The sequence below is a fragment of the Hyaena hyaena genome, unplaced genomic scaffold, assembly GCF_003009895.1.
Source record: "Hyaena hyaena isolate Hyena2069 unplaced genomic scaffold, ASM300989v1 scaffold_358, whole genome shotgun sequence".
Lineage (NCBI taxonomy): Eukaryota > Metazoa > Chordata > Mammalia > Carnivora > Hyaenidae > Hyaena > Hyaena hyaena.
In genome coordinates this window covers 606,758-633,869 of record NW_024080992.1, presented here as the reverse complement: position 1 = coordinate 633,869, position 27,112 = coordinate 606,758, and the positions used below count along the sequence as shown (strand labels likewise).

Here is a 27,112-nt window from a genome sequence, read left to right as displayed (position 1 = left end):
AGTTAGTCTATAGGTTGAGATAGCAGGTAGTCAACGATTCTTTACCACATTACAGAACTTCCTGCCAATGCCAAAATTTACCTTGCTGTTACATTTTATTTATTTATTTATTTTTAAATGTTTTATTTATTTCTAGGAGAGAGAGAGACAGCGTGAACAGGGGAGGGTCAGAGAGAGAGGGAGTCACAGACTGAAACAGGCTCCAGGCTCTGAGCTGGCAGTCAGCACAGAGCCCGACGCGGGGCTCGAACCCACGAACCGCGAGATCATGACCTAAGCGAAAGTCGGACGCTTAACCGACTAAGCCACCCAGGCGCCCCTGCTGTTACATTTTAAAAATCATTTAGAAATTATTTTACGTTTATTGAGAGAGAAAGAGAGAGCGCGCACTTGGGGAAGGGGTAGGAGAGAGAGGGAGAAAAAGAATCCCAAGCAGGCTCCATGCCGCCTTCAGCACAGGGCCCAACTTGGGGCTCAGTCTTACCAACCATGAGATCACGACCTGAGCCCTTTGGTTAAAAACTTAATTCATTTCAGAATGCTGCCTTTAATCCTGCACTCAAAACAGGCCTTATTACATGAAAACCTGCCGAATCTGTCACCGAAAAAGTCGCACTGTGTGTGGAAAGACAGAACTACACAATTTTTTGAGAGATTCTTTTTAACTTTCCCCTCTTTGCTCGTTTCGGACCCAGTGATTGCAGCTATCACAGGATATTGTTTTGGCCACAGGAGCCCATGAAGACTCCGGGGAGAAAAGAGCCATTGCCATTTCTGATACCCTTCCAGTGTCTTCTACTCAGTAGCACACAAGAGCAGGTGCTCGGGAAGGCAGAGGAAGGGCCTCTTCGGTGCCTGAGGAAACTTTTGATATTATAAATAACTTGGGGGTGGGACGCCAACGCCAGCCGGGTTCGCGAGCCGGCTGCACGCAGCCTCCATGGTCGAGCCCACCTCCTCGCCCCCGCGCGCTCCGCAGCCGGCCGCCGAGACCCCACCCGAGCGAGCCCGGCCCTCCCGGCCCCGGCGCCGCCCGCCGCGCCGACGTGGCCGAGCGCACAGGTCTGCCGGGTCAGGTGGTTGGGTGACGCCCCGGGAAAGCGCTCCCCGCCGAGGGCGGGCGGCGCCGCCGCGCCGACGCCTCCGGGGGAGGGGACTTCGCGGGAGTCGCGGGCGGAGGCGAGGAGGAGCGCGGCGCGGCGGGCAGGCGTGCGATCGGCGCGGGACTGTCGGCGGAGGCGCAGAGGACCGAGGCGGTGGGCGGGAGACATGGACCGCGGCGAGCAAGGTGAGGGCGCGGGCACCGCCGGCGCGGCGTCTCCGGGGCGGGCGCGGCGGCCCGGCGCCCGAGCAGGTGCACGGTGTCCCCGGCCGGCGCCGGAGCGGGAGCCGAGCCTTCTTCAAGTTGCACGTCCCCCATCGGGGTCTGGCATCCCGGTGCGGCCGAGCTGCAGGGAGCGGCTCCGGCGGGCGGAGCGGGCTGATGGGGGCGCGCGCGCACGGGCGCGCGCCGCTGTGTGTGTGTGCGTGTGCGTGTGTGCGCGCGAGAGAAAGAGAGAGAGGCAGCGTCAGAGATAGAGAGACAGAGAAGGAGGTGGGGAGAGAGAGGGGGGAAGAAGGTTCTGGGTGGAGACGAAGGGGCTGGCGCCAGGCTCGCGGAGCCCTGGCAGCCGACTGTGATGCGCTTTGGGTAGAAGGCGGCGCGAAGGGAGTAACTGTACTGCTAGCTAGCTCTTGTTAACTGGTGGAAACTGAGGAACCGACGACAGTGGGTGGGGGGAGGGGGGTTCGCTGCTCAGGATGGGAACGTGACTCCTCCCTCCGCCCGGACTACCCCAGTATTGACACTTTCAGCCCTCTTGTAGTTCACGTGGTTAGGATTTTTGGTGGCATTTGATCCTATGGCGATTGTTTTGGACGTAGATACGTAACATCCGAGGTGTCCCCAGATTGTGGTGTGATGTCTGTGGGGTTATTGGCGGGGGGTAGAGGGGGAGAGGGAGCTTTTCGTAGTAAGGGTCTTCTTTTACTCATCAAGCTAAGACCCTATAGTCTCATTACTATCGCTTTGGAGTCACTTGTTCTGAAAAGTATCTCAAGTGAAATTGTCTGCAATCGATCATTGTTTAAGAGAGATAGAAATAGAGCATGTTTTTAAGATTTAAATATTACATGTTTGCGGCGCCTGGGTGGCTCAGTCGGTTAAGCGTCTGGCTTGGTCTCAGGTCATGGTCTCACGGGTGGTGGGTTCGAGCCCCGCGTCGGGCTCTGTGCTGACAGCTAGCTCAGAATCTGGAGCCTGCTTCAGATTCTGTGTCTCCCTCTCTCTATGCCCCTCCCTTGCTCACGCTGTCTCTTTCTCTCTCTCTCTCTCAAAAATAAATAAAATATAAAAAAAATAAATACATATTAAATGTTTATGTATTGCTTCATCTTTGTGAATAACCCAGTAACTGTAATACAGGTGCGGGTGCGTGGCTAGCTCTTTAAAACATACATAAGTGCTAACCCAAAAAAGGTAACAATGTTAAGGTAAATTTTAGGAAGCGGGGATAGGAATTAACTCACATTTTGAGTTCAGACACAATAGTTTTCATTTTTTTATTACTCTTTGTATTTCTCTTTGTACATACTTTTCATGTAAATAAAACCATATTCCATATATCTTATTTTGTATTTTACTTTAGATAAGTTGTAGGAATCTTTGAAACCTTTCAACTGTTCCTTTCTCCACACTCCTCAAATTGATCTCACACTTAGCATATGAGGGCTTATACTATATAAACATAACATAATGTTTATACTATGTACAATATGTAATGGCATTATATATGTATATATGTATAGTGTATAATATATATTCAATATGTATATATCTGTATGCACACGTTATCTAGATTTTAAGCTTATTGAGGTTAGAAGCATATACTTCATCTTTATCCATGGTTGGGTAAACCTTGGTGTTTGAACACGGTAGGTATTTAAATGTTTGAGTCAGAGAGCTGTTCTCAGGTCTTAAACGTATTGTTAGGAGAAGGCCTAGCCACCGTGGAAGTCAGCATTATTCTGTCTGTCTTTTACTGAGGGTGTTGGGGGTGTCAAACAGGCCAAGATGCATATTTGTATATGCCTCACGTTGTCATATTTAACGTAATGTTTTTAGACTAGCTGTGTTTGGTACTTGTCAAACTAGCCTAAATAGCTGTATCTGATTTAGGGAAATGAGTGACTGATTTTATTAGATTTGGTATTTTAGTTTGGCTGCTGAGAATCACAGTCATTAGCACCTCTGTCCGGATGCACTTAGTGTGGTTTTTGTAAGACCAGTTTTTCGTGTGTATGTCTAAGGCCTATTTTATAAATTCTTTGGCTTGTAGGAGGAGTTCTTCTGTTTCTAACTTTACGATGCTTTCTTCGGCCAGTCATGTTAGTTCTTGTTTTTAATTGTTATTCCTCGAGGGCAAAGGAAATCCATCCTCTCACAGTGAGGACTTAGAGTGAAAGAGGAGTCGCCTGCCTCGGGCGGGTCAGGTGGCTTGCTCAGCTCTCCTGTGCCGCAGCCGCGTGGCTTTTCCCTACATTGCCATCTTCCCGTCTCTTTTGCATTTTCTTTTCTTTTTTTTCTTTCTTTTTTTCTTTTTCTTTTTTTTTTTTTTATTTTCTAGGAGCGCGAGAGAGAGACAGCGTGAGCAGGGGAGGGTCAGAGAGAGAGGGAGACACAGACTCTGAAACAGGCTCCAGGCTCTGAGCTGGCAGTCAGCACAGAGCCCGACGCGGGGCTTGAACCCACGAACCGCGAGATCATGACCTAAGCGAAAGTCGGACGCTTAATCGACTAAGCCACCCAGGCGCCTCTCTTTTGCATTTTCATCTTTATGTTCCCATGGCACAAAGCAGATGCTCAGAAACGTTTGGTGACCGCCTAGGATGAAAAGAAAAAGGGACCAAGGGCGCCCTCCAGCTGTTGAAACTTCTGGTGTCCTCTCTTGTTACCCACTTAACTCCTGGCCTTTTCCTTCTCAGAATTTTAAAGGAGCTGAGCTCTGCGGTTAGGCGGAGAAAGCTGGCATTAAGTCTGTGTTGGACTTGGAGGGTGGATGCGCATGTGAGGTGTTGAACTAGCAGAGTGGATCGCTCAGTCTGCACTGAATCCGTAGGAGACTTCCGAGGAGGAGACTTAAAGACGAGGAGCCTGGGATGACAAACCCGCACGTTCACTACCGACAGCGACGGCTGAAACACAGTTAACGAAACCCGGGGGTGGTCCTTTGCATTGTGATTTCTCATAAAGCATTTAAAGCCAAATAAGAACATTTTAGAATTCGTTTAACTTAGTGTGCTTGGAGTTTGCTGCATTTGTCTGTCCAACTCTAGCTGGAAAATTAAATGCCCTATCTCTCGTCTTAACTGCATTTCCCTATTGAAAATGTCTCCTTGGGGCGCCTGGGTGGCTCAGTCGGTTAAGCTTCCGACTTCGGCTCAGGTCATGATCTTAAGGTTCGTGGGTTCGAGCCCCGCGTTGGGCTATGTGCTGACAGCTAGCTCAGAGCCTGGAGCTTATTTTTGGATTCTCTCTCTCTCTCAGATCTCTCAGAAAAAAGAAACATTAAAAGAAAATGTCTCTTTACACCTTCCTTATAGGAAGTTGTCAAAATCTGTCCTTTACTACTTTTTGTATTTAAACAGCAATAAAGTTTTAGAACAGTTTTTCTTGTGTTTTATATGATGTATTGTAATACTTTAGAGTACCTGGCTCAGATTCTCCTTATTTTCCCCATCTCCTCCTGTGCCCAGACTTTGTACACAATATTCTGCTTATACTGAGGGCTCAGTCCACATTAATTGATTTGAAACATACCTTAAGGTGCACAGCGCCTCTCAAGAGGCGTAGCACATTTAATGTTTGTGCTGCTTCCTACTTTGAAAGTGCAGTGGGGCATGCTGACTAGAGAGTACTTTGTGTAAAAAAACCTCCTGACTACCTGCATAGTGCTGAATAAATATTTATACTTGAGTACTCTCTTATGTCAGAAATAACCTGTAGTTTAGCGCTCTTCTTTTGAAGCAGCAGGTACCTAGCCACTAGTGCATTTTAACTGTGTTTGAATTCACACACACAAACCCACCCAAAACTTTTGGTTTAGGGAGAGAGGGAAGGTTGTTGGGGCCAAAAACCTGGGAGAGGAGAAGGCTGCAAGAAAAGTGACACAATGATATGTCACTGTAATTTCAGCCTTATAATTATGCCTTAGACATAATAGAACCACAAAACGTCACTTGTTTAAAAGTAAAACACAGGTAGAGATGAATGGATAACAGTATCGAGGGTCTGCTCACAGATCTCAGGGTTTGACCCACCCCACTTCTGGGTTTCTTTGGTCAAATCTTGCTTTCCATATGGTGCTAATGTCATCAGCTAATTTGTTAGCTCAAACTCACTTCCTGCATTTATTTTTATGCCGCAGACTGCCCGGTCTCCAGGGCCAACGCTGAGTGGTAGCCGGGGTTGTGATCTGTTAGCAGGATCTCAAAACAAAATAAGCTGTGCACGCACTAAAAACAAATATACTCATAGTTCAAATCCAGAGACAACAGCAAAATTCCCTGAATTTATGTGTTACTGATTCTTTTGTTGTAGGCTAAGATTTTCTTTCCCTTTGGGAGTTCAGTATTTCTGCTTTAATTGTTGACTCTTGTAAAATCCCTCTTCCGAGACTCTCCCGAATTTTATGTGAACCAGGTGGGTACCAGGTGTACAGAAACCATAATCTTAGCAATGTATTTTTATTAGAAAGATATCCAAGGGATCAAATGACTCAGTGTTTAGTGGAAGTTAAAAAAAAAATGTTTAAATTGGTGGTACCTGGGTGGCTTAGACAGTTAAGTGTCTGACTCTTGATTTTGGCTCAGGTCATGATTTCATGGTTCGTGGGTTCATGCCCCGTGTCAGGCTCGACACGGATAGTTTGGAGCCTGCTTGGGATTCTCTCTGTCTCTCGCCTTCGCTCTCTGCCCATTTGCCACTCGTGCTCGCTCTCTCTCTCTCGCTTGCTCTCTCTCTCTCAAAATAAATAAGCTTAAAAATAATAAATTAAAAATACTTTTTGGTAGGTAAGTAGTTCACTTTTTTTATGTTTATTTTTGAGAGAGAGAGAGAGAGAGACAGAGAGACAGAGTGTCTCTCTGAGATGCAGGAACAGGGGAGGGACAGAGAGAAAAGGAGCCACACAATCCAAAGCAGGCTCTAGGCTCTGAGCTGTAAGCACAGAGCCTGACATAGGGCTTGAACCCACGAACTGTGAGATCATTACCTGATCTGAAATCAGATGCTTAACCGACTGAGCCACCTGGGCACACCAATAGTTGTTTGTTTTAGAAAAATCAGTAAACATAGAGAAAAAGAAAAAAATCTCATATAATCCTACTCTGAAAAATCATTATTAGCATATTTGTTTATACCTATCCATATATGTATATTCTTTTAAACAAGTCACAAAATAATCTCATTGAATATTTAATTTAATTTATTGTTTTAAAGTTTATCTTAGAGAGAGAGAAAGAGAGAGAGAGAGAGAGACAGAGCATAGTGGGGGAGGGGCAGAGAGAGAGGAGACCCAGATCCCCAAGCAGGCTTTAGGCTCTGAGCTGTAAGCACAGAGCCCGATGTAGGGCTTGAACCCATGAGCCATGGGATCATGACCTGAGCTGAAGTTGAATGCTCAACTGACTGAGCCACCCAGGTGCCCCTGAATATTTCATCTTATAACTCTTTTTATAAAAACTCAATATATTTTAAAAATGTACTTCTCCGCCATTTTGACTAGTGTGACCAGGTAATTAATGCACATGATCAAAATTCAAAATGACTAAAAGGTTGCAAAATGTAAATATTCCTCCCATTTCTGTCTCCCAGGCTGCTTCCCTTGGGTAGTGATGCTACCATTGTACCAGTTTCTTCTCTATCCATCCAGAGAGACTCGATGTGTGTAGGTATGCATACACTTCTTTTAGGGGTGTGTGTGTGTGTGTGTGTGTATGTTACATAAATGGTAGCACACAAATTGTTTAGCACCTGACTTCCTGCCCTTAAATACAGTATATATTTTAGAGATTATTCAACGTAACATTATATAGAGCTGCTTCATTTTTAATGGCTATTTGTAGATGTACCATGTTCTGTTTTGGAATAGGTGATATTTGACTTTTCCCTATCAATTGCCATTTAGGTGTCCCCTGCTATTTTGCTGTTAAACAAATCTGCAGCAAATACATTTGCATGCAAGTCATTTGATAAATGTGCCAGTATGTGTGTAGGAAGAATTCTTAGAAGAATGTGACTGTTCAGTTCGGATGGTGCTAAATCCTGCTTGGTGGAAGTCACACCAGTTCTGCCCTCTCCCCCCCCCCACCCCCCACCCCAGGCAGTGTGCCGGCTTCCACTTCCCTCCATCATTCAGCCTGGACGCTGTCACACTTTCATCTTCATTGATCTTACACAGAAGAGGGGCTTCTTAGCATATGCTTTATTATATATTTTTCTTAATCTGAATGTGGTTGTACTTTTTTGGTAAGTTTACAATCTAGATTTCCTTTTCTGTGAAATGTCAGATCATATACTTTGCCAAAGTTTCTATTGTGTTGTCTTTTTTCTCTTCATTTGCAGAATGTGTCCCTCTGTCCACAATATGAATTGCTAATATATTTTTTCCCTAGTTTGTCTTTATTCTTTTGACTTGATAGTGATTTTTTTTCCCAAGTAAAAATACTAAATGATAGCTGTTTTTATTTTTAGCTTGTAGCTTTTGAATTTTTCCTAGAAATGCCTTCCTCACTTTGAATTTTTGTTTTTATGGTTTTTTTTTTTACATTTTTAAAAAAGTTTATTTTGAGAGGGGAGGGGGAGAGGGAGAAAAGGAGCATGGGAAGAGCAGAGAGATGGGGAAAGAGAGAATCCTAAGCAGGCTCCACACACTCAATGTGGAGTCTGATGTAGGGCTCAAACCCATGAACTGTGAGATCATGACCTTGAGCCAAAATCAAGAATCTTGTCGCTTAACCGACTTAGCCACCCACGCACCCCTACTGTTTTTACATTTAAATCTTTCATCCATCTGAAATTTATTTTGATGAAAAGTATGAGATATGAATGTTAACCCCACTATACCCCATTGACACTCAGTTGCCCAGTACCAGTCACTGGATAATGGATCTTTCTTCTCCTGGTTTCAAATAATACTGTTGTCATATACTGTATTTCTGTATTCTTTTCCTTTACATTTTTGTTCATTCCCACCAGCTAAACTAAGTTATTGTAGCTTCGTAATAGGCAAAAGTACCTGGAAGGGCTGGTCTTTCCTGTTTCTTCTATTTTTGTTTTATCTTTTCTTTCTTTTTTTTAAAGTAGGCCCCATGCCCAACATGGGGCTCGAACTCATGACCCTGCTATCAAGAGTCACATGCGTCACTGTGAAGCCAGCCAGGCACCCCTCTATCTTTCTTTTTATTGTTAGATTTTTTCCTAGCTATTCTTGCCAGATTTCATTTCTTTTTTTTTTTTTTTAATATTTTTATTTATTTCTAGGAGAGAGAGAGAGAGAGAGACAGCGTGAGCAGGGGAGGGTCAGAGAGAGAGGGAGACACAGACTCTGAAACAGGCTCCAGGCTCCGAGCTGGCAGTCAGCACAGAGCCCGACGCGGGGTTCGAACCCACGAACTGTGAGATCGTGACCTAAGCGAAGTCGGACGCTTAACTGATTAAGCCACCCAGGTGCCCCCGCCAGATTTCATTTCTAAATGAATATTGGAATCAATTTGTCCAGGTGAACATTCAGCACAATTCCTGTTGGTATAGCCGTTCTCCCTCCCCTCTCTACTTCCCTGTCCCCATGCCCCTGTTTTTCTTTCTTTTATTTGAATTTGGTCTTTTTCTTAATTGAATGTCCAGTATATGTTCATTATGATCAAACTGTATATGTGGTACATAGTTTTGTATTCTGTTTTGGATACTACTAAATAATGAGAATTTTAACAAATCATGTAAACAAGTGTCTCTACACTATAATTTTTGATGACCGTACCCCTTCACTAGTTGATGGTTATTTAGCTATTTCTTTGCTGGACTATGGCTTGCTTTCCCTTTCAGCTGTTATGGTATTTTAAGAGAAATTGTTTTAAGATAGATTTTCCTGAAACAATCCAAAGATGTGAATATGTTTAGACTTGTGATTCCTGTTGCCAAGTCACTTTCCGGATTGTCATTTTTTTTCTTTAAATCGTGGTAAGGAACACAAAACATAAAATCTACTGTCTTAACCATATTTAAGTATATAGGATATTATTGTTAATGATATGTACCTTGTAGTACAAGAGATCTCTAAAACTTTTTCATATTGATGCCTGACACCCTGTACCCATTGAATAGCAATTCTTCATTCCTTGATCAGTGAATGAACATTCTTGTTCATTATGCTGTTCTACCCAGAAATGGAACTGCTAATTCATATAGTAGTGCTAATTTTAACTCTTTGAGGACCTTCATACTGTTCTCCATAGTGGATAAGTGACTGAACCATTTTACATTCCCACCAAAAGCTATTTTAAAAAGGAGAGTGAAGGCTGGGGAGTATGGGGGCAAAATATGGAAGGGGGCCAGTTGAAAGTGTTCTTATTTCTCCACATCTTCAGCAACACTTGTTTTTCTGTTTTTTTGGTTTTTGTTTGTTTTGTTTGTTTTTTGATAGTGGTATACTAATGGGTGTGAGGTGATAGCTCATTGTGGTTTTGATTTGCACTTCCCTGATGATGAATGATGTGGAGCATCTTTTCATATTTATATGTTTGTTGGCCATCTGCACATCTTCTCTAGAGAAATGTCTATTCAAGTCCTTTGCCCATTTTTTGATCGGATTATTTGTTTTTGTTGTTGTCAAGTTATAGGAGTTCTTTTTTGAAAAAAATTTTTTATGTTTGTTTATTCTTTGAGAGAGAGAGAGAAACAGAGTATGAGTGGAGGAGGGGCAGAGAGAAGGAGACCCAGAACCTGAAGCAGGCTCCAGGCTCTGAGCTGTCAGCACAGAGCCCGACGTGGGGCTTGAATTCACAGATTGTGAGATCTGACCTGAGCCAAAGTCAGTCAGTTAATCAACTGAGCCACCCAGGTGCTTTATATATTGTGGATACTAAGCCCTCATGAGATAAATGGTTTGCAGATATTTTCTCCCATTCAGTAGGTTGTGTTTTCACCCTGTTTTCTTTGCTGCACAGATGTCATTGTCTTTAAAAAAAAAGGAATCATGAACTTTATAGGGGGAAGATGCCATCTTTTTTCATTTAAAATTTCACCATTTACTAGAGAGGCTATAGATTTATTAGCCATTTTTATTCCTTTCTTTAGATTGTTACTCACATTTTACTCTTGAGATCTTGATGCGTCTTGACCTTCTTGTCATCCCCCCTCAGGCTCATGTTAAACCTTTGCATTTTGTGGCACATATTTCATTTTCCTGTTCTTACTTTCCTTTTGGTATGTTGGACCTTTGTAATGTTATTTTTACTAACAAAATATAGTCTTAAGAGCAAATATTTTCTAGTGACATATTTTGGAGTAATTTGCATGGCTCTGTGTGGCTTTCAGTTCTTCATTCTCTGTGTTTTTGTGTCTTCTCTCTTTGGACACTTTTGTAATCAGTCAGTGCTAAAAATAGTGGTTTAGGGCTTACAGACATGGTATATTTCATGTTACAGCTATGCAAACATAAAGGTCAGTTTAAAAAATTATATAAAATATGACCTTGGTAAAGTTTTGGATTGGGAGTTTGCTGTTAGGATCAGACTTCACCCATTGTATTCGGAGCTTTGTTGGAGGCATAGTGGTATGAAAGGAAACTTCTGGTGCAATTAGTAGGGCTATAGGAATAAAGATAGGAGTTTATCCAACCCACTAGGATTTAAAGTTGGCTGGAAATAAACTGTCAATAGAACAGAAGAACGGTCTTTTTTTTTTAAAATGTATTTTATTGTCAAGTTGGTTTCTATAGAATACCCGGTGCTCATAGAAGAATGTTCTTATGTTGTGTTCCTAGCCCTCAGTCAAGTGTGTTTATAGTAGATATGCCCTAAATGTTTGTCTTGTTGTACATAATTAATTGGAAAGATTTCTAGCATAGAGTCAGATGGGATTAGGTAGAATGGCTAAAAAGTAGAGAGGGATAATGGTTTGGCAGGCCAATATATGTTCCACATATGCTTATCGTTTTATACACAATCACTGAAGATCTGTAAGTGGAAGCCAAATTGGTATTTACTTCTTACGTGTCATGTTAACGGTGTGTGTGCATACACAGGGAGGGGGGAGGCGGTGCTGGTTACATGTTTGTCCCCCACACACGTTGGATGTAGCGCGCAGTAAGTACTCTTAGAGGTGTGTTTCCTGTGCTGTGCTCCCAGAGTGAGGTATTTGCTTCCAAAGTGTCCTGAGCTTAGGAGGCATGGATAGTCTGAATACATTTTACTTTTTATTACGATTATTTTTAAATAAAAATTTTTGAATGTTTATTTCTGAGAGAGACAGAGCACGAGCAGGGGAGGGGCAGAGAGAGAGGGAAACACAGAATCCAAAGCGGGCTCCAGGCTCTGAGCTGTCAGCACAGAGCCCAGTGTGGGGCTTGAACCCAGGAAATGTGAAATCATGACCTGAGCCAAAGTTGGACGCCTAACTGACTGAGCCACCCAGGTGCCCTGGTCTTCATACATTTTAGAAGTTTTCTTTGGATACAGTTGAGAAGGGCAAGGGATATGTTGACAGTGGTAGAAGTACATGCCACTAGTGAACCAGAACGAGAATTCTGGAAAGAGAGAAAAATGCAAGCATTTTGGCCATTGGGGCAGTTAGCAAAAGGATGATCAACCTTTCATTTTGGCGTTGATCTCATATATGACTTCCGGTGTATCACCTTGTTACAACTCAGAATGGTATTGGTGATGATGGTGATGCTACCACCTGGCTTTTGCAAAGCTCTTATTAATTTTTCTACATATTATTTCATTTGAGTCTTTTTTTTTATTTGAGAGAGAGATAGTGGGGTAGAAGGGCAGAGGGAGAGAGAATCTTTTTTTTTTTTTTTTATGTTTTTTTTTTTTTTTGGAGAGAGAGAGAGAGAGACAAGCGTAAAAAGGGAGGGTGAGAGAGAGAGGGAGACACAGAATCTGAAGCAGGCTCCAGGCTCTGAGCTGGCTGTCAGCACAGAGCTCGATGCGGGGCTCGAACCCACGAGCTGTGAGATCATGACCTGAGCCAAAGTCGGACGCTTAACTGACTGAGCCACCCAGGCACCCCTCATTTGAGTCTTTTAATGCTGGTGGGGGATAGGACTGGTGTCATTTTCATTTTATATACGAGTAAACAGAAGCTGAACCATCACGATGTCCCACACATACTGTGCTCCATGCGGAGGGTGCTTTAGAAACTTGGCCCCACACCTCTGTCCCTCAGAGAATCACCAGGAGCCCGTGAGAAATTCAAGCTACATTTGCTAACCAGTTCAAAGCCCTGGGGATACTTCATACTTTCTAGAAATATTTTTTTCCAACTAATTAAAATAAAATTGGAATCTGTAGGGACACAGCTCCAGCCCTATCATAATTATATTATAATTATATGCATTATAATTACCTAAGTTTTCCAGCTAAGGTTTTACTCTGTCACTTTTACAAATACTCCTTCTACTCCTCCTATAACCAGCGATGGAATTTGCTGAGTGTGTTTTATGTTCTAAATGCTTTTCATGTTTTATTTTTTACTATCTTCACAAGAAACCCTTGGGCTCATAATACCCCTGCTTTATAAATGCAGAAATGAAGTGTCAAGGGATGGACGAATAATTTCTCCAGGGGCACGTAGCTTGGGTCAGACAGATCTGGGTTTGAATCTGGGATTTAATTTGGCTGTAGAATACATGGCCTTACACGACACATTATGCTTCCTAAAAGTGACATGCAGTCTCCTTTTTGCCTCTCAAAGGTGTCGTTCCAAAGAGCAGCATGCTGTGGTAGCAGCCGTGGGTGTGGGGCTCTGAAGGGTGTTATCTGTGCCAGAACGTGGCTGTGTGTCTGTCCTTGCACTTCAGAACTGATTGTAAATGTTTAGGGCAGAGAGTGCTGGGCTTGAAGTTTTATCTGGGTTCAAAATTTGGCTTCATCGTTTTGTGGCTATGACACACTGGATAGATCACCAAACCTCTTTGAGGCTGATAATACTCCAGATATTTGAGAAAATTAAGTGAAATTCTGTGACTAGCTCTGGTGCTCAATGGTACTGATTCTGAAACAGAATATTAGATATTTCTGTGGGATATTGACTCAGTGGTTTCCAGTTCAGATTAAACATTTTTTTGAAGGCAAGCGGGACGTGGTGGCTGCCCCCAGGCCGCCCCGGGGAAACACAGCCCCGGAGCACTGCAGAGAGGTGGGTGCTGCACGGGTTTGCATAAGTGATGGAGGAGGAAGTGAGCCGCTCTGGCCGGGTCATCAGAAAAGATTCTCAAAGTAGTTGACCTTTGAACTTGGGCTTGAAGACTAAGTAGGAGTCTTTGTAAGCGGTGAGAGAAGGAAGGGAGACGAAGGGAATTTTATGGAGGAGAGTCAACGTGTGCTAAGGTGCAGTGGCCTGAAAGGGCAAAAAGGTGGTCGCCCTGGGGCCGGAGTCTCGGGTAGTCCCCGGGGAATGTGAGCGGGCTTCCGTGCTGGGATCAGGAATCTGACTGTGTTCTACAGGTGCTAAGCGGGTGATAGGTGCGTGGGAGTTTAGTTTTAGAATATTACTTTGGCCGTTGAGTAGAAGGTACTAGCAAGCCAGCTAAGGGCTGTCGCTGTCCGTGTATTCCCAGCCAGGCTTCACCTTAAGAAATAACACTGCCAGTTATTTTATTAGCAAAAGATGGATTTATTTGGGAATAACGGAGAATTGCAATTTGGGACAGGCCAACTGTGGCAAAACCGTAGGAAAGTCCACTGGACAAAAGGGGTGAGTGGGGAGAAAGTGGGACGTTGGGAAGACTGTCGTGAACAAAAGTCCACTGGAGTAAGCGGGGACTTCTGAGCGTGGTGGCTTTTCATTGGCCCAGCCGGGACTTTCTGTCGTCGTTTCCTCCTCCTGTTGGGACGGGAGGAGGGTCTCTTCCTGCCAGGTCTGCAGCTGCCTCTGAGCAGGAGGGCGAGACGCCTCGCTCTGCCACACCTCCCGGCTCTATTTCAGTGCGGTTTTGCTTTATGAATGTTCACACCAGAAGTGAGGGTGCTGGGTTCCTGAGAGACCTCCAGGTCACGGTGCTTCGGATGTCCAGGGTGGAGGGGATCTGAGGGCAGAGAAGAGCAGAGAAGGGCTTTCAGATTGCATGGAAAAGGAGCTGGGAGAGAAAATCTAGAAAGAAGAGCAGATGCAGGGAGGGAGGGAGAGCATGAATTTAGTTTGGGGTCTGTCACAGTGGAGATCTTTGCAGTTGTCCAAAGCTGCATAACAAACCATGTTAAAACCCAGTGTTTGAAAAGACAGCGTTTATTATGGTCACAGATCTGTCATTTGGGCAGGGCTCTGCGAGGACAGCTGGTCTCTGCTCAGCCTCAGCTGGGGTGACTTGGAGCGGGAGGCGGGGCTCGTACACTCCCTGCGGGCGGGGCTCCTCGGCACCCGTTTCTACCTGCGGGGTCTGCAGGAAAAAAAACCCAGCGTGGGTCTGTTTGATGATGGTTATTTCCTTGCCTGCATTGAGTATTGTTTTTTTTGGGTTTTTTTTTTTTTTTTTTTTTTTTTTTTTGCGCCAGAGACTGTGCTGTTGACCCAACAGCAGGCAGCCTCAGGATGCCCAGACTTGTAATGTGTTATCTGGGGTCTCCCAAGGTGCGACTCCTAACAGAGAGGCAGGCAGAAACGTTGTGGCTTTTTATGACTTAGCCTGAGGCGTCACTTCCTCCTCCTTCTGTTAGAAATGTGCCACAGAGTCCAGCCCGTATTCAAGGTGAGGGAGATGAGACTCCACTTTTGGTGGGAAGCGTGTCAGTGACTCTGTGCACATGTTTTAAGCTACTACCCGGGTCTCATGGGACGTGTACGTGGCTAGGCCCAGGAGTGAAACGCCGGTCTTCAAGAGAAGGAGCTAAGCACGGTATCAGGGTTTGGGGGACATGTGATATTTGGCAGCTGTTCAGTTGCTGAGATGGCCCAGGAGAAAACGGGGAGTAGAAAGAGATCAGAACTTGAATATGAGCATTTCAGGGCAGGGAGGGGAAGGTGCAGGTTAAGACACAGGGAGTTCAACTTTCAAAGGTTGTGGAGAGGCCGAGTGGATTGAGCAGAAACTGGACCCAGGCTGGTGCTGAGTCCCGGTCGGTCGTGGGTAATGCTGAGAGATTTAGGCTCTGTGGGGTGGGGTGAGGTTGGATTTGCTTGCCTGCGTAGAGTGTTGGGTTTTGTTTTTGAATGCAGAGAGGGCGGTAGTTTGACCATGTGCAAATTTATACAATGAGAGAGGAAACCAGAGGCAGGGGAGAGTAACTGGCTTTGCTCTTACTTTATACGTCACTGGTTTTAGTTAAGATGCTTTTAATGCAAAATGTATTTTAATAGTCATATCCTAGAGTTTGACCTTCAAGAAGCTCAAGTCTATGAGCAATAACTCACTTTAATGGTAAGGGCCTTGCAGAGAAGAAGTACTTATTAAGTATTTGCAGAATGAAAGTGCGGTATTGTACATTCTCTGGGTGGTTATAAGAGCCAGAGAAGCAATTTTGCTTGGAGGTGACATTTGAGCCAAATCATAGAGAAGCTGTGATTTTTTTTTTTTTTTTGTAAGTGGCGATGTCTCAGGGCAAATCTGAAGTTGTGGGTGCGTCCTTTCGTCGTGGAGTGCCATGGCTGTGGGATTCATTTGTGCAGTTCGTCTGGATTTGTCAAGTACTGTCATTCAGTTCTCTCCAGAAAGGATTTTCATTCCAGAGTGGTGGGTCCCAAAGTGGAGCCCATCAGCGGTTCTCGTTGGGTCCTTGTTGGAAGGGAAACCTTCCTTACAGTCTGTTCTTCTGGTGGTTTTTAAGTGGATTGCTCATGGCTTCAGGGATTAAGTGAAAATTTTGACTAATAGCAAAGATAACATAACAGATTTCTCTTGGTTTAGGGACTTTTATTTTTCCCAGAATTATAATCTCTTTTCAGACTTCTTTTTAACCCCCAGAAGGTTCTCCAGCCATGGGAGTCCTTCTGGTTTGCTGGTTTGCTTCTGGCTGGGGCTGTGGTCACTGCAGCTGGTCTGATGATGTTTTTCTACTACGATTATTCTATTTATAATGGCAGCTGTAGCTGTTAAGTTTCAAAGCAGTGAGCTCTGATGACACAGCCAGCTTTTCAAAGTGCACTAGGTAACTCTGGTAATTCCCTGAAATGCAAGTGATGTGTAAAGCTAAAACAAAAACAAAAACAAAAACAACCAAACAAACCCAAAACACAAAAAACACACCACACACATCCATCCGCCTGCTCCCCTCCGTTTCTTCTTTGTGTGTTGTGGTTTTTTGTGTCTGTCATCCAGCTTTGCTGTTCCTTCCTCCTTCCCTTAGCTTTTCTCTCTTTTTCTGAGTTTTTTCCCCCACTGAATTTCCATTTTCTCCTTTCTCTTTTTATCTTTCCCCACTTTGGGGGTCATAAAATGGAGCCCAAGAGTTTTGTTTTTCTTTTTATTTTGCTTTTATTTAAGGGATTTCCTGGATTAATTCAGTATATTTTATGTTTCCTATTAGTATTAACTTTTTTCTATGGGAATGAAAAACCCTCCCTGAAAAACAGATTTCCTAGTTTGTTCATTTATTATTAATTAATTTCATTGCTATTGCAAAGTTATTTTAGGTCTGTCTCTCTTTCTCTGTCTCTCTGTCTCTCTCTCTCTTTCTGGCAAGTGTGTAATGATTCAAAGCCTCAAAAAAAATATTTCAAATTATTAACTGGGAATTTTCAAAACTCATACTTTATTAAAACTAATAGACTCTTTCAGGTCTCTGTATGAATTCTGGCCAAAGGAGAAACACTAGGCAAAGTGGTAATTTTTAAAATTTACCAGAAGATGAGGAGGAACTTTTGATTTTTATTCCTCAAAGGAATTGAGGGGAGTGGCTAGTCAATTGCAATTCCAAGCCTGCACCATCCCGGAGTATGGACATTTGTCATATTGTCACATCCACCACCTTGGACTCTGGACCTGGTGGCCACCAGCAAGTGCTCCAGCTCCCTGGGCTGAGGAAGAGGCTGTGGGGTGGGTGGCATCTTCTGTGTGGGCTCCGGGCGCTTTCACCCACATTTGCCCCCAGAGCACAATGGGAGCCCCCAGGGACCCTGACTCTTGCCTCTCTTCACCAGGGAGCCTCTTCTCTGTCACCCTTTTGCTTTTGACAATAATCTGAGGTTTGGGGGAATTTTTAACATGGGATCATTTTCCCATTAATATGACCACCTCACATCTGTATTTTCTGTGAGGTTGGAAAGGTGACTGGAAGGATCCAGAAGGTTAGATAGGGATGGTTTTGGCCTTTGGCTTTGGAAGAATTTGAAATTCTTGATTCTTTTCAACCAGTACCATGTGGGAAGGAGGAATTTTATTTGGCAGTTATGCTCACAGTCTATTCAGTGCACCCTTGGCCCTGGCTTCAGGCAAGCAGCTCGGGGCAGCAGATGCCTTATTTGAGCCTCAATTCAGCTCTGCTCAGATGGACTCGTCTTTCGCCATCTTACTGATGATGGAGTATGAAGTGTGGGGGCTTAAAACACTACCCAGTATCATATAGTTTGTAATATTTTACCACCTCTCAATCATGTAGACAGGCCTTATTTTATGTTTATGTCTTTTGAGAGAGAGAAAGATGGACATCAAGCAGGGGAGGAGTGGAGAGAGAGAGAGAGAGAGAGAGAAAGAGAGAGAGACTCCCAAGCAGGCCCCGCCTACACTGTCAGCAAGAGCCCAACACAGGCCTCAAATCCATAGACCGTGAGATCATGACCTGACCTGAAATCAAGAGTCGGATGCCTAACCTACTGGGCCACCCAGGTGACCCTTGAGACTTTATTTTGAATGGATTTGTTCCAGATATAATTTTGCCAAAATGGAGCTTATGTATTTAATTATACCAGGTCTCCAGTGTGAGGAATTTTGCCTGTGAATCTCTGTGTTCACCATGGATGAGTGACATGTTTGGATGCCAGTCGAGCAGAGTCCTTGGGGCTGCAGATTGCTGTCTTGGGGGGAAGGCCCGCTGAGATGTGGAAGTGCTGGCCAGCAAGCCCCCCACTCACCTCTGAATGGTCTGCTTGGGGGAGCTCTCGCACCTTTTGAGGAATTTGTTCCTCCTGAAAAGTACTCCTCTGCTTACTCCAGCGGGAGCTAGTGGGCAGCCCCCCTGGGGCTATTCGGGAAGCAGCCGTGACCTCCATTAACTTCCTTCCCTTCCCTGGCATCTCAGGATTAAAACAGCTGTACTTCATGTGTTTAGTGTTTTTCTGTGCTTTGCAGTAATTCTTTACCATTTTTTTAACCATAAATTAAACATAATCTTAGTGGATAAAAATGTATAAAAGCAAAACAATGAAACATTTATTTTAATTAATTAATTAATTTTTTTATATTTTTATTTATTTTTGGAGAGAGAGAGAGAGAGACAGCATGAGCAGGGGAGGGTCAGAGAGAGAGGGAGTCACAGTCTCTGAAACAGGCTCCAGGCTCCGAGCTGGCAGTCAGCACAGAGCCCGACGTGGGGCTCGAACCCACGAAACGCGAGATCATGACCTAAGGGAAAGTCGGACGCTCAACCGACTAAGCCACCCAGGCGCCCCTATTTTTTATTTTTTTATTTTAGAGAAGAGGGGGTGCAAAAGCACGTGCAGGAGGGGCAGAGGGAGAGAGAATCCCAAGCAGGCTCCACGCTCAGCACAGAGTTCGACGCGGGGCTTGATCCCACGAGCCTGGGATCCCGACCTGAGCCAAAATCAAGAGGCGGATGCTTAACCGACTGAGCTACCCAGGCGCCCCTCAGACATTTCTTTTACGTAGAAAGGCCTGGAGACCTGTGTAATTTGAAGCACCCTCCTCCCACATTTGTTTGTGTCTCAGCAGAATCCTTTCTTAGAATACACCTGTTAATTAAGGGACAGCTCTACCCAGGGAAGCATAAACACATTTTAATGAAAGTAAAAACCAAAGTACAGACCTCATTTCCTGTACTCGCTGGTGTTTGTCTGCCGGCCCTCCTCCCTCTCCCCTGCACACACCCAGTCCAGTCACTACCCCGGTTCTTCATCACAAGCATGTACTTGAAACCCAGGCTGCTTTCTTTGGCAGGCCTTCAGGGTATCACGTTTCCTCTGTTCAGAGGGAACCCGAGACCTGCTTGGGCCTGACTTCTTTCACAGAAAGAGATCTTCTTTAAAGCTGGATTTGCCAGTCACCGTTTTGGATATTAAATCTAGTTGGTGTTTGGCGGGGGTGGGGGGGGTGGCGGGAGTTGAGGAAGGGCGTTTTCACGGCGCCATTTTGTACCCCGATGCTGGGCTATAGCAGCTTGAGGCCGCCTTCTGCCAGCCAAGGTGGACTTGCCCTCTGCCCATGGGACTCTGTTAGTCACTGCTGCGGGCTGGCCTGCCCCTCCAGCCTCCCCGACGATGAAGCTGGCCCCTCATCTTCAGATGGAGGAGAGAGGGAGGAAAAAGATGACCTGCTCCTGAGGTGTGCGGCCATCAGGGGGAGGTGGAGGCAGGTTCCTGAGCATTCGGAAATGTCCGTTCTAGAAGGTGCCCCAGGAAGGTAGAGGCTTCCCAGGGACACAGCATTCTGTTATCGAAGTGAGAGCGGCCTAGGGCTCTTGTTTATATTGAAAGCTGCTTATCAGGAACTGCTTAGGTCTCCTCTGACAAATATTGACATAAAGGCAGTTCTCTTCCATCTTGCTTTTAACTGAACTTGCTTCCTACCTCATTTAGGAGTAGACCTATTACAGTGGACATAACACAAAACGATCTCTTAATATAGCTTACACCTTGCACTACAGTTTTTTTCCCTCAAGTTTTAAGTCTGTTCTCTTTAGAGGTAAACATTTTCCTTTATGACTCTTGAGGTAGTGTTAAACCTTTTCTTTTCTAAAAATCGGATGTTTCTATTATATGAGGCTATAACTTTTTGCTTCATTTTCTCTAGGTAAAGAACCCAAGCTTCTTAAATGGGTATAGCTAAAAATTTGGCCTTGTTAAAGGAAGACAAAAATTGGCTGAATGGTGGCAGATGAGAAGGGAAACTGCCCGCCTTCAGGTTAAAAAGAGATTATTTTTCTCTGTACCACGGAGAAGCATGGCCCAGATAATTGAATGGCACACAGCTGTCTCTTTGTAGGTGTTGCAGTCACTTTCAGCATGGGTTTGTGTCAAAGAACAAGTGGGTGTGATGACCTCACAATATCCAAGAGAATAAAGCTTGAAACCGAAGGAGCTGATGTTTCCAAAGTCCAGGAGTGAGAATGTGCTCTCATTCCACTTTTTCTCTTCAGTGAAACTTGAAGAGTACTTGTTACAGACAGTGAGACTTCTACTCAATCTTTTATCCAAAGCTAAGGTAAGAATATCTAGGCTGTTTTGGATGTTGGCTTTTTAAGTTGTCGTAGGATATGTGTCAAGGTTGATACCATGCATCTTTTTAATATAATTTATTGTCAACTTGGCTTACATACAACACCCAGTGCTCATCGCAACAAGGCCCTCCTCCATGCCCATCACCCCCCATCCCCTTCCCCCCTTCCCCCATCCACCCTCAGTTTGTCTCCTCTGTTGTGGTTTACCTCCCTCCCTCTCTGTAACTTTTTCCCCCTTCCCTTCCCCCATGGTCTTTTGTTAATTTTCTCAAGATCCACATATGAGTGAAAACATAATACTATGCATTTTTGATAACCAAATCAGTGAGAGTCTTGCTTAAAAAATTTAGAAGTGGAAAATTAATAATTCCTTATAAAATACCAGTTATTTTTGTTCCTAGTTTGGAACATGACTTGTAGCAATAATAGGGAGATTGAAACGTTGTCTCTTATTGCTATCTCTCAGCTGAAAATTAATTATGGCTAATCCTATTTTTATATTATAGGTTTCCATAGCCTTATTTACTTAAAAAAATTTTTTTAATGTTGATTTACTTTTGAAGGAGAGAGAGACAGAGCAAGAGTGGGTGAGGAACAGAGAGGAAGACACAGAATCTGAAGGCAGGCCCCAGGCTCTGAGCTGTCAGCACAGAGCCTGATGTAGGGCTCGAACCCACAAACTGTGAGATTATGACCTGAGCCAAAGTCGGACGCTCACCTGACTGAGCCAGCCAGGTGTCCCTCTATAACCTTATTTTTAAAGTGGATTCCAGACTACACTTGTGTGTTTATCTTCCTAAATATTGACAGTCATGGTGGATTTACTTCTTTGAAGTTAGTGAGAAATAAAGTACAGGTGTGTGTGTGTGTTTGTGTGTCTGGGTGCGTGTGAGCTCATGCATTTCCAGGCCCTGGAGCCTGGAAGGGGGATGTCAAGGCTTAGAAGGATGGTGGCTGGGTTTTCTCACTAACATTTGTTACTTATATTTCGAAGCCCCCTTTCTTGTTGCCTTTTCCCTACTGGCCAGGGAACCAGCCCCAGCAAATGTAAAGATGCCAGTGCGGGCTGGGGGCAGCACTGGGCATGGCAGCCTGTAGTGCTAAGGAATCAACACAACAGGCCAACAAAAGACTTGGTAAAAGTTTAGCTTTTCCAGAACAGGGTCTGCATTTTGCTTTTCTTACTGTCCGGTAGCGCGCTGTGCTTCCTCCTGTCGTGTGAGTGTCGTGCACACTCTGCGGGAGACACTGGCGAGGTCAGCCCAGCTCTGCCGAGGGTTCAGATTCCTACATGGCTTGTGTTTCGTGATTTTTGTGACCCCTGGCATTTCAGTAGCTCACGGGGAACCTCCATCCTTCTATTCCATCTGGTTTTCCTCCACCTTGATGGCAGGGTTAACCATGTCTCCAATCCCTTCATGGCACGAGTAGTCTCTAAAAAATGTTACTTTTAACTTTTGGGAGCAATGCATGAATACACTCCCCTTGTTTAAAAAAGAAGAAAGGTAAGGTGGGGGCTAAAGAATGTAGATAAAGGTATCTGCTCAGACCTCAGTTGGGGAGGCATGCTCTTACTCAGGGACCCGTGTGGAGACTCGCAGTTCTCAAGCTTTTGCTTGCACCTGAGGGCTTGTTCAAACACTTATTGTTGACTCAGAGTGCTGACTCAGTGGGTCCGGGACGGGGCCTGAGAATGTGCATTTTTAGCAAGTTCCCAGGTGACATCGATGCTGCTCGTTCAGGGACCACAGGTGGGCAACAGTTGTAGAGTTGATTTTTGCATCTGTGTGCCTTTTCACAAGGCGAATCCTAGCCTACGCTATGTGCTCCTCTGGGTTTCCGCAGCTCTGTGTGGTGGGGAGCTTCCTGAGCTACTGCCGAGTGAGACTTTCAGATATTATTTAATTTAATTTAATTTAATTTAATTTTTCCTTTTTTCTTTAATTTTTAAATTTTTATTTTTTATTTTATTTTCTTAATTTAAAATAATTTATTTATTTTATGTATGTATTCTTAATGTTGAACTTGAGAGAGAACAGGGATGGGGGAGGGACGGAGAGAGGGAGACAGAGGATCTGTGCGCTAACAGCACAGAGCCTGACGTGGGGCTCGAACCCACGAACCGAGAGATCATGACCTGAGCCGAGGTCGGATGCTTAACCGACTGAGCCACCCAGGTGCCCCAACTGCATCGTTTTTAACTGCTGCGTAGTGTTACAGAGTATAATAAATATGCCTTAATTTAACTTCTATTAATGGGCATTTTGGTTCTTTAGAGTATTTTTTAAAACTATTACGAATAGGGGCGCCTGGGTGGCTTAGTCGGTTGAGCGTCCGACTTTCACTTAGGTCATGATCTCGCGGTTCGTGGGTTCGAGCCCCGCGTCGGGCTCTGTGCTGACTGCCAGCTCAGAGCCTGGAGCCTGTTTCAGAGCCTGTGACTCCCTCTCTCTCTGACCCTCCCCTGNGATCTCGCGGTTCGTGGGTTCGAGCCCCGCGTCGGGCTCTGTGCTGACTGCCGGCTCAGAGCCTGGAGCCTGTTTCAGAGCCTGTGACTCCCTCTCTCTCTGACCCTCCCCTGCTCACGCTGTCTCTCTCTCTCTCTCCTAGAAATAAATAAAACATTAAAAAAAAAAATTAAAAAAAAAAACTATTACGAATAAACACGACACTGAACATATTTGTTTATTCTTCTATGCACGCATGTTTGCCGAGGGTACTATGGAGAAGAGAAATTGCTGAGCCTAGACATATTTTATTGTATTTTCATTCTAACTGATAATGTCACCCTGACTCTTTATGATGCTCACTGCATTAACACCTAGTCCTGGGTAATTTGCTTTATTATCTTACTAAGCTGGGTCTAAACCAGAGTTGCTGGGAAAATTGTAAAAATGTGCTGATTGGGCTCTTTGGAAATTAAGCCTGAAAGGGGCTTTGGGCCGCTGGCCAATCTTTTTTCATTTTTTGTAGACTTCCTAAAAGTGATAATCAACTATTTTTTCCGCTCTTAGTACGCTTGATGGGTAAGAATGGCCCTCAGTAACGATGGCTCACTTACAGAACATTTCTGGAGGATACAAGTCCAGATGTATCTTTTATGTGCAATTATCGTTAGCCTTCTCCAGTCTGGGTGTTCTTCCTCATGTTAGACTATATATTGGTAATCAGATAGCATTGCTTGTGTCCTCCGCCTTCGAAACCAGTTATTCCTCTTTTCTACTCTGTCCTTGGCAGGGACATGTGTTAGGTGAGCCTGGCACGTATTAGCAGGTGGGGCTACAGTTATAGGTAAGTTGTGGCAGGGCCAGTGGGTGTTACATCCCGGCACTACCATTGCTAATATATATGATTTCATGGATGGGTAAGATTACAGTTTGGGGTGGGGAGCTCATGCTGGGTTGCTAATTCCTTGTTTTGCCAAGTCATTAAAATCAACCAACATGAAGCCACCATCTTTTTTATAAGTGTGAGATTTCTTTTTAGATGTTTGTTTACCCATTTTGAGAGAGAGGGGGAGAGAGAGAGAGAGAGTGAGTGAGCGAGTACAAGTAGGGGAGGGGCAGAGAGAGAGAGAGGGAGGGAGGGAGGGAGAGAGAATCCCAAGCAGAGCCCGATGCAGGTCTCAGTCTCACAAACTGTGAGATCATGACCTGAGCCTAAATCAAGAGTTGGACGGGGCTCCTGGGTGGCTCAGTCGGTTAATCGTCCGTACATGATCTCGCGTTTCGTGGGTTCGAGCCCCACGTCGGGCTCTGTGCTGACTGCCAGCTCGGAGCCTGGAGCCTGCTTCAGGTTCTGTGTCTCCCTCTCTCTCTCTGCCCCTCCCCTGCTCACGCTGTCTCTCTCTCTGAGAAATAAATAAAAACATTAAAAAAAAAAAAGAGTTGGATATAGAACCTGCTGAGCCACCCATGTACCCCATAAGTGTGAGGTTTTTAACACCCCTCTACACCTTCCCAAGTCAGGAAGAACGTTATCTCAGAATAAAGGCCATTACGTTTATGTTCGGTTATAAGAAAATGAAAACTTTTTTTTTTTCCTCCTCTGCCTCAGGCGAGCGAAAATGTTGATTCGGTCTGGAGTTGTCCTAGTATGTAGAGGAACCCGCCATCCCTGGAGTAAAAAATGTGATGTCTGTGTCAGGTTTTCCTAGTGTGTCCTGCCGGTAATGTGCCCGCAGCAGCGACCTCTGGACGTGGTGGTCCTGTAACGTGCAGTTTTTCAGATGGAGAAAAATGCTTAGGATTCTTACCATCACCCGTTCCCACTCTTTGAGCGCCGACAGCAAAGGCTGTGCGCCAGGCATTGAGCTAGGTTCTAGATTAACAGAAGAAGGAGCTCTCGCGTTGCAGCAGCTCCCTGATATTCCTGCTGCTTCTGTAGCCTGCAGACCGCTTTCCCCCGAAGATGTGTTCAGGCTTTTAAGACGACAGCTGCCACGCGTGCTCAGAGGTCACTTGCCGTCTAAATCTACTTACATTGCTCCCCCTGCCTCCAATCTGTGCTTAGACAACGTTGCTCTTGTAGCTTTGAGCTTCTTGGGAACATCTCCTTTGAAAGCCCAGAAACTCACTCTATGGTAAGGAAACCTGAATATCTCTTACCTACTTTTGTGCTTTCTGCTTTGGGATGTGAAAATACCCAATAAATGATACCAGAATTTGCGTGCTAATTTTAACAGCAGGGCTCTCCAGGTATAGAGGGGTCCTCCTCCTCCCCGAGTATCTCAGCAGAACCCGGGACAGTTGTGCATTTTGAACCTCATGTGGTGTGTGGAAACGAATTAAGAAATAACCCACAGAGTAACTCATTACAATGTTAATTCTTTCCAGACGTCTAAGATCTAAGGGGCTTGTAAGGTTTTAAATAGATACAGTGCTTTATTAGTTTTTTTTCCCCTGTCACAGCTTAATTGGGTGAGGTGCTGAAGGGATGGAGATGGCCTAAAAAATGTGAAAACCCTTGGGTTTGGTTAAAATGGGCACTGAATACTGTATTAAAGCCAATCCAGCAACCTCCAGGGTTTAATTTCAGTGAATCTGATAGAAAAGGTATTTAAAAAAAAGAGGGGTGGGGGCTACCTGGGTGGCTCAGCCGTTTGAGCATCCGACTTCGGCTCACATCATGATCTCATGGTTCTGGGTTCGAGCCCCGCATCAGGCCCTGTGCTGACAGTTCAGAGCCTGGAGCCTGTTTCAGATTCTGTGTCTCCCTCTCGTTCTCTGCCATTCTCCCACTTGCACTCTATATCTCTCGCTTTCACAAATGAGCATTAAAAAACAACAACAACAACAGAGGGGTGGGCTTTGAGTCATGTATGCATCCCATGAACTTCCCCCCAAGAAGACCACTGTCCTGAAACCTAATAAATATTTAATATAAGAGGAGGCATCTGAAGCTAAAGGGCTTACTGCAGTTACAGTGGAGAAGCGGGGGCTGGTCTCGGCTGTGTGACAGAGTCCATGCCCTTCAGGAAGGGGGGTGGGAGCAGGTCATGTAACCTCAGCTTGAGGGGCCCTTTGGTTCTGATGAGTATTGATCAGTTTCTTTATGGTCTCCTATATTGTAAGATGCCTACCGTTTTTTAACTGTTCGGAATTTTTTTAAAGTATTGTATTATTTTAGGTAGAATTTGGTGTCCTATTGCAGAATCCTAGCCTTGTGTGTTGGTAAAATTGAGATGTACTGTACTTACTAATTATTCATAGTGTTATCATGCTATTTCTCATAATAGACAAAAGACCAAAATATTACAGAAAACATTTGCCCGACAAGGATTACTTTCATTTGAAGAAGCATCATGACCTGGTTCTGACTCTTTCTTGAACTTTTTTCTTTAAAGCTAGTTACAAAATTTGCCATATGTAACTTAAGTTTTGGAGTATTTTTCATGGATTTCACCTCACAAATTAGTCTACAGAGTAAACTGACTTTTGTGATTGTTCAAAAATTTAATATGGGGGCGCCTGGGTGGCTCAGTTGATTAAACATCAGACTCTTGATTTCCGCTTGGGTCATGATCTCATGATGCGTGAATTCAAGGCCCTCATGGGGCTCTTTGCTGACAGTGAGGAGCCTGCTTGGGATTCTCTCTCCCCACCCCTGCCTCTCCTTACCCTTCTCTCACTTTCTCTCTCTCTCTCTCTCTCTCTCTCTCAAAATAAATAAAAACTTCAATAAATTAAAAATTTAATCTCTATATTTCACAGATGTTATGAGAGCATAAATGACATTTTTTGAATAATGTTTTCTGCTTTGGTGCCTAATATGGTGGAATGTACTAGAATCTTAATAGACATTTAATACATGTGCTTCATGTTGAAAATGGAACTATCCAATTCTTAGTAAGTTTTTTAATTCATATATATTCCTAGTCCCCAGAGTAGGTTTTTGTGATACCTATAAATTCTAGAAATTATAATTTCTTTTTTTAAAAAATTTATTTATTAATCTGAGAGTG

General features: G+C 44.3%; 1 protein-coding gene across 1 annotated transcript in view; it reads left to right on the top strand.

Annotated features, from left to right (window-relative positions):
* The first annotated feature begins 994 nt into the window (after positions 1-994).
* Positions 995-27,112, top strand: part of TPD52 (tumor protein D52) — a 104,855-nt gene continuing 78,737 nt past the window's right edge. The window contains exon 1 of the mRNA XM_039250093.1: positions 995-1,288. Coding sequence (XP_039106024.1) covers positions 1,270-1,288 — 19 coding nt within the window. The 5' untranslated portion in view covers positions 995-1,269. The remainder of the gene's footprint in view (positions 1,289-27,112) is intronic.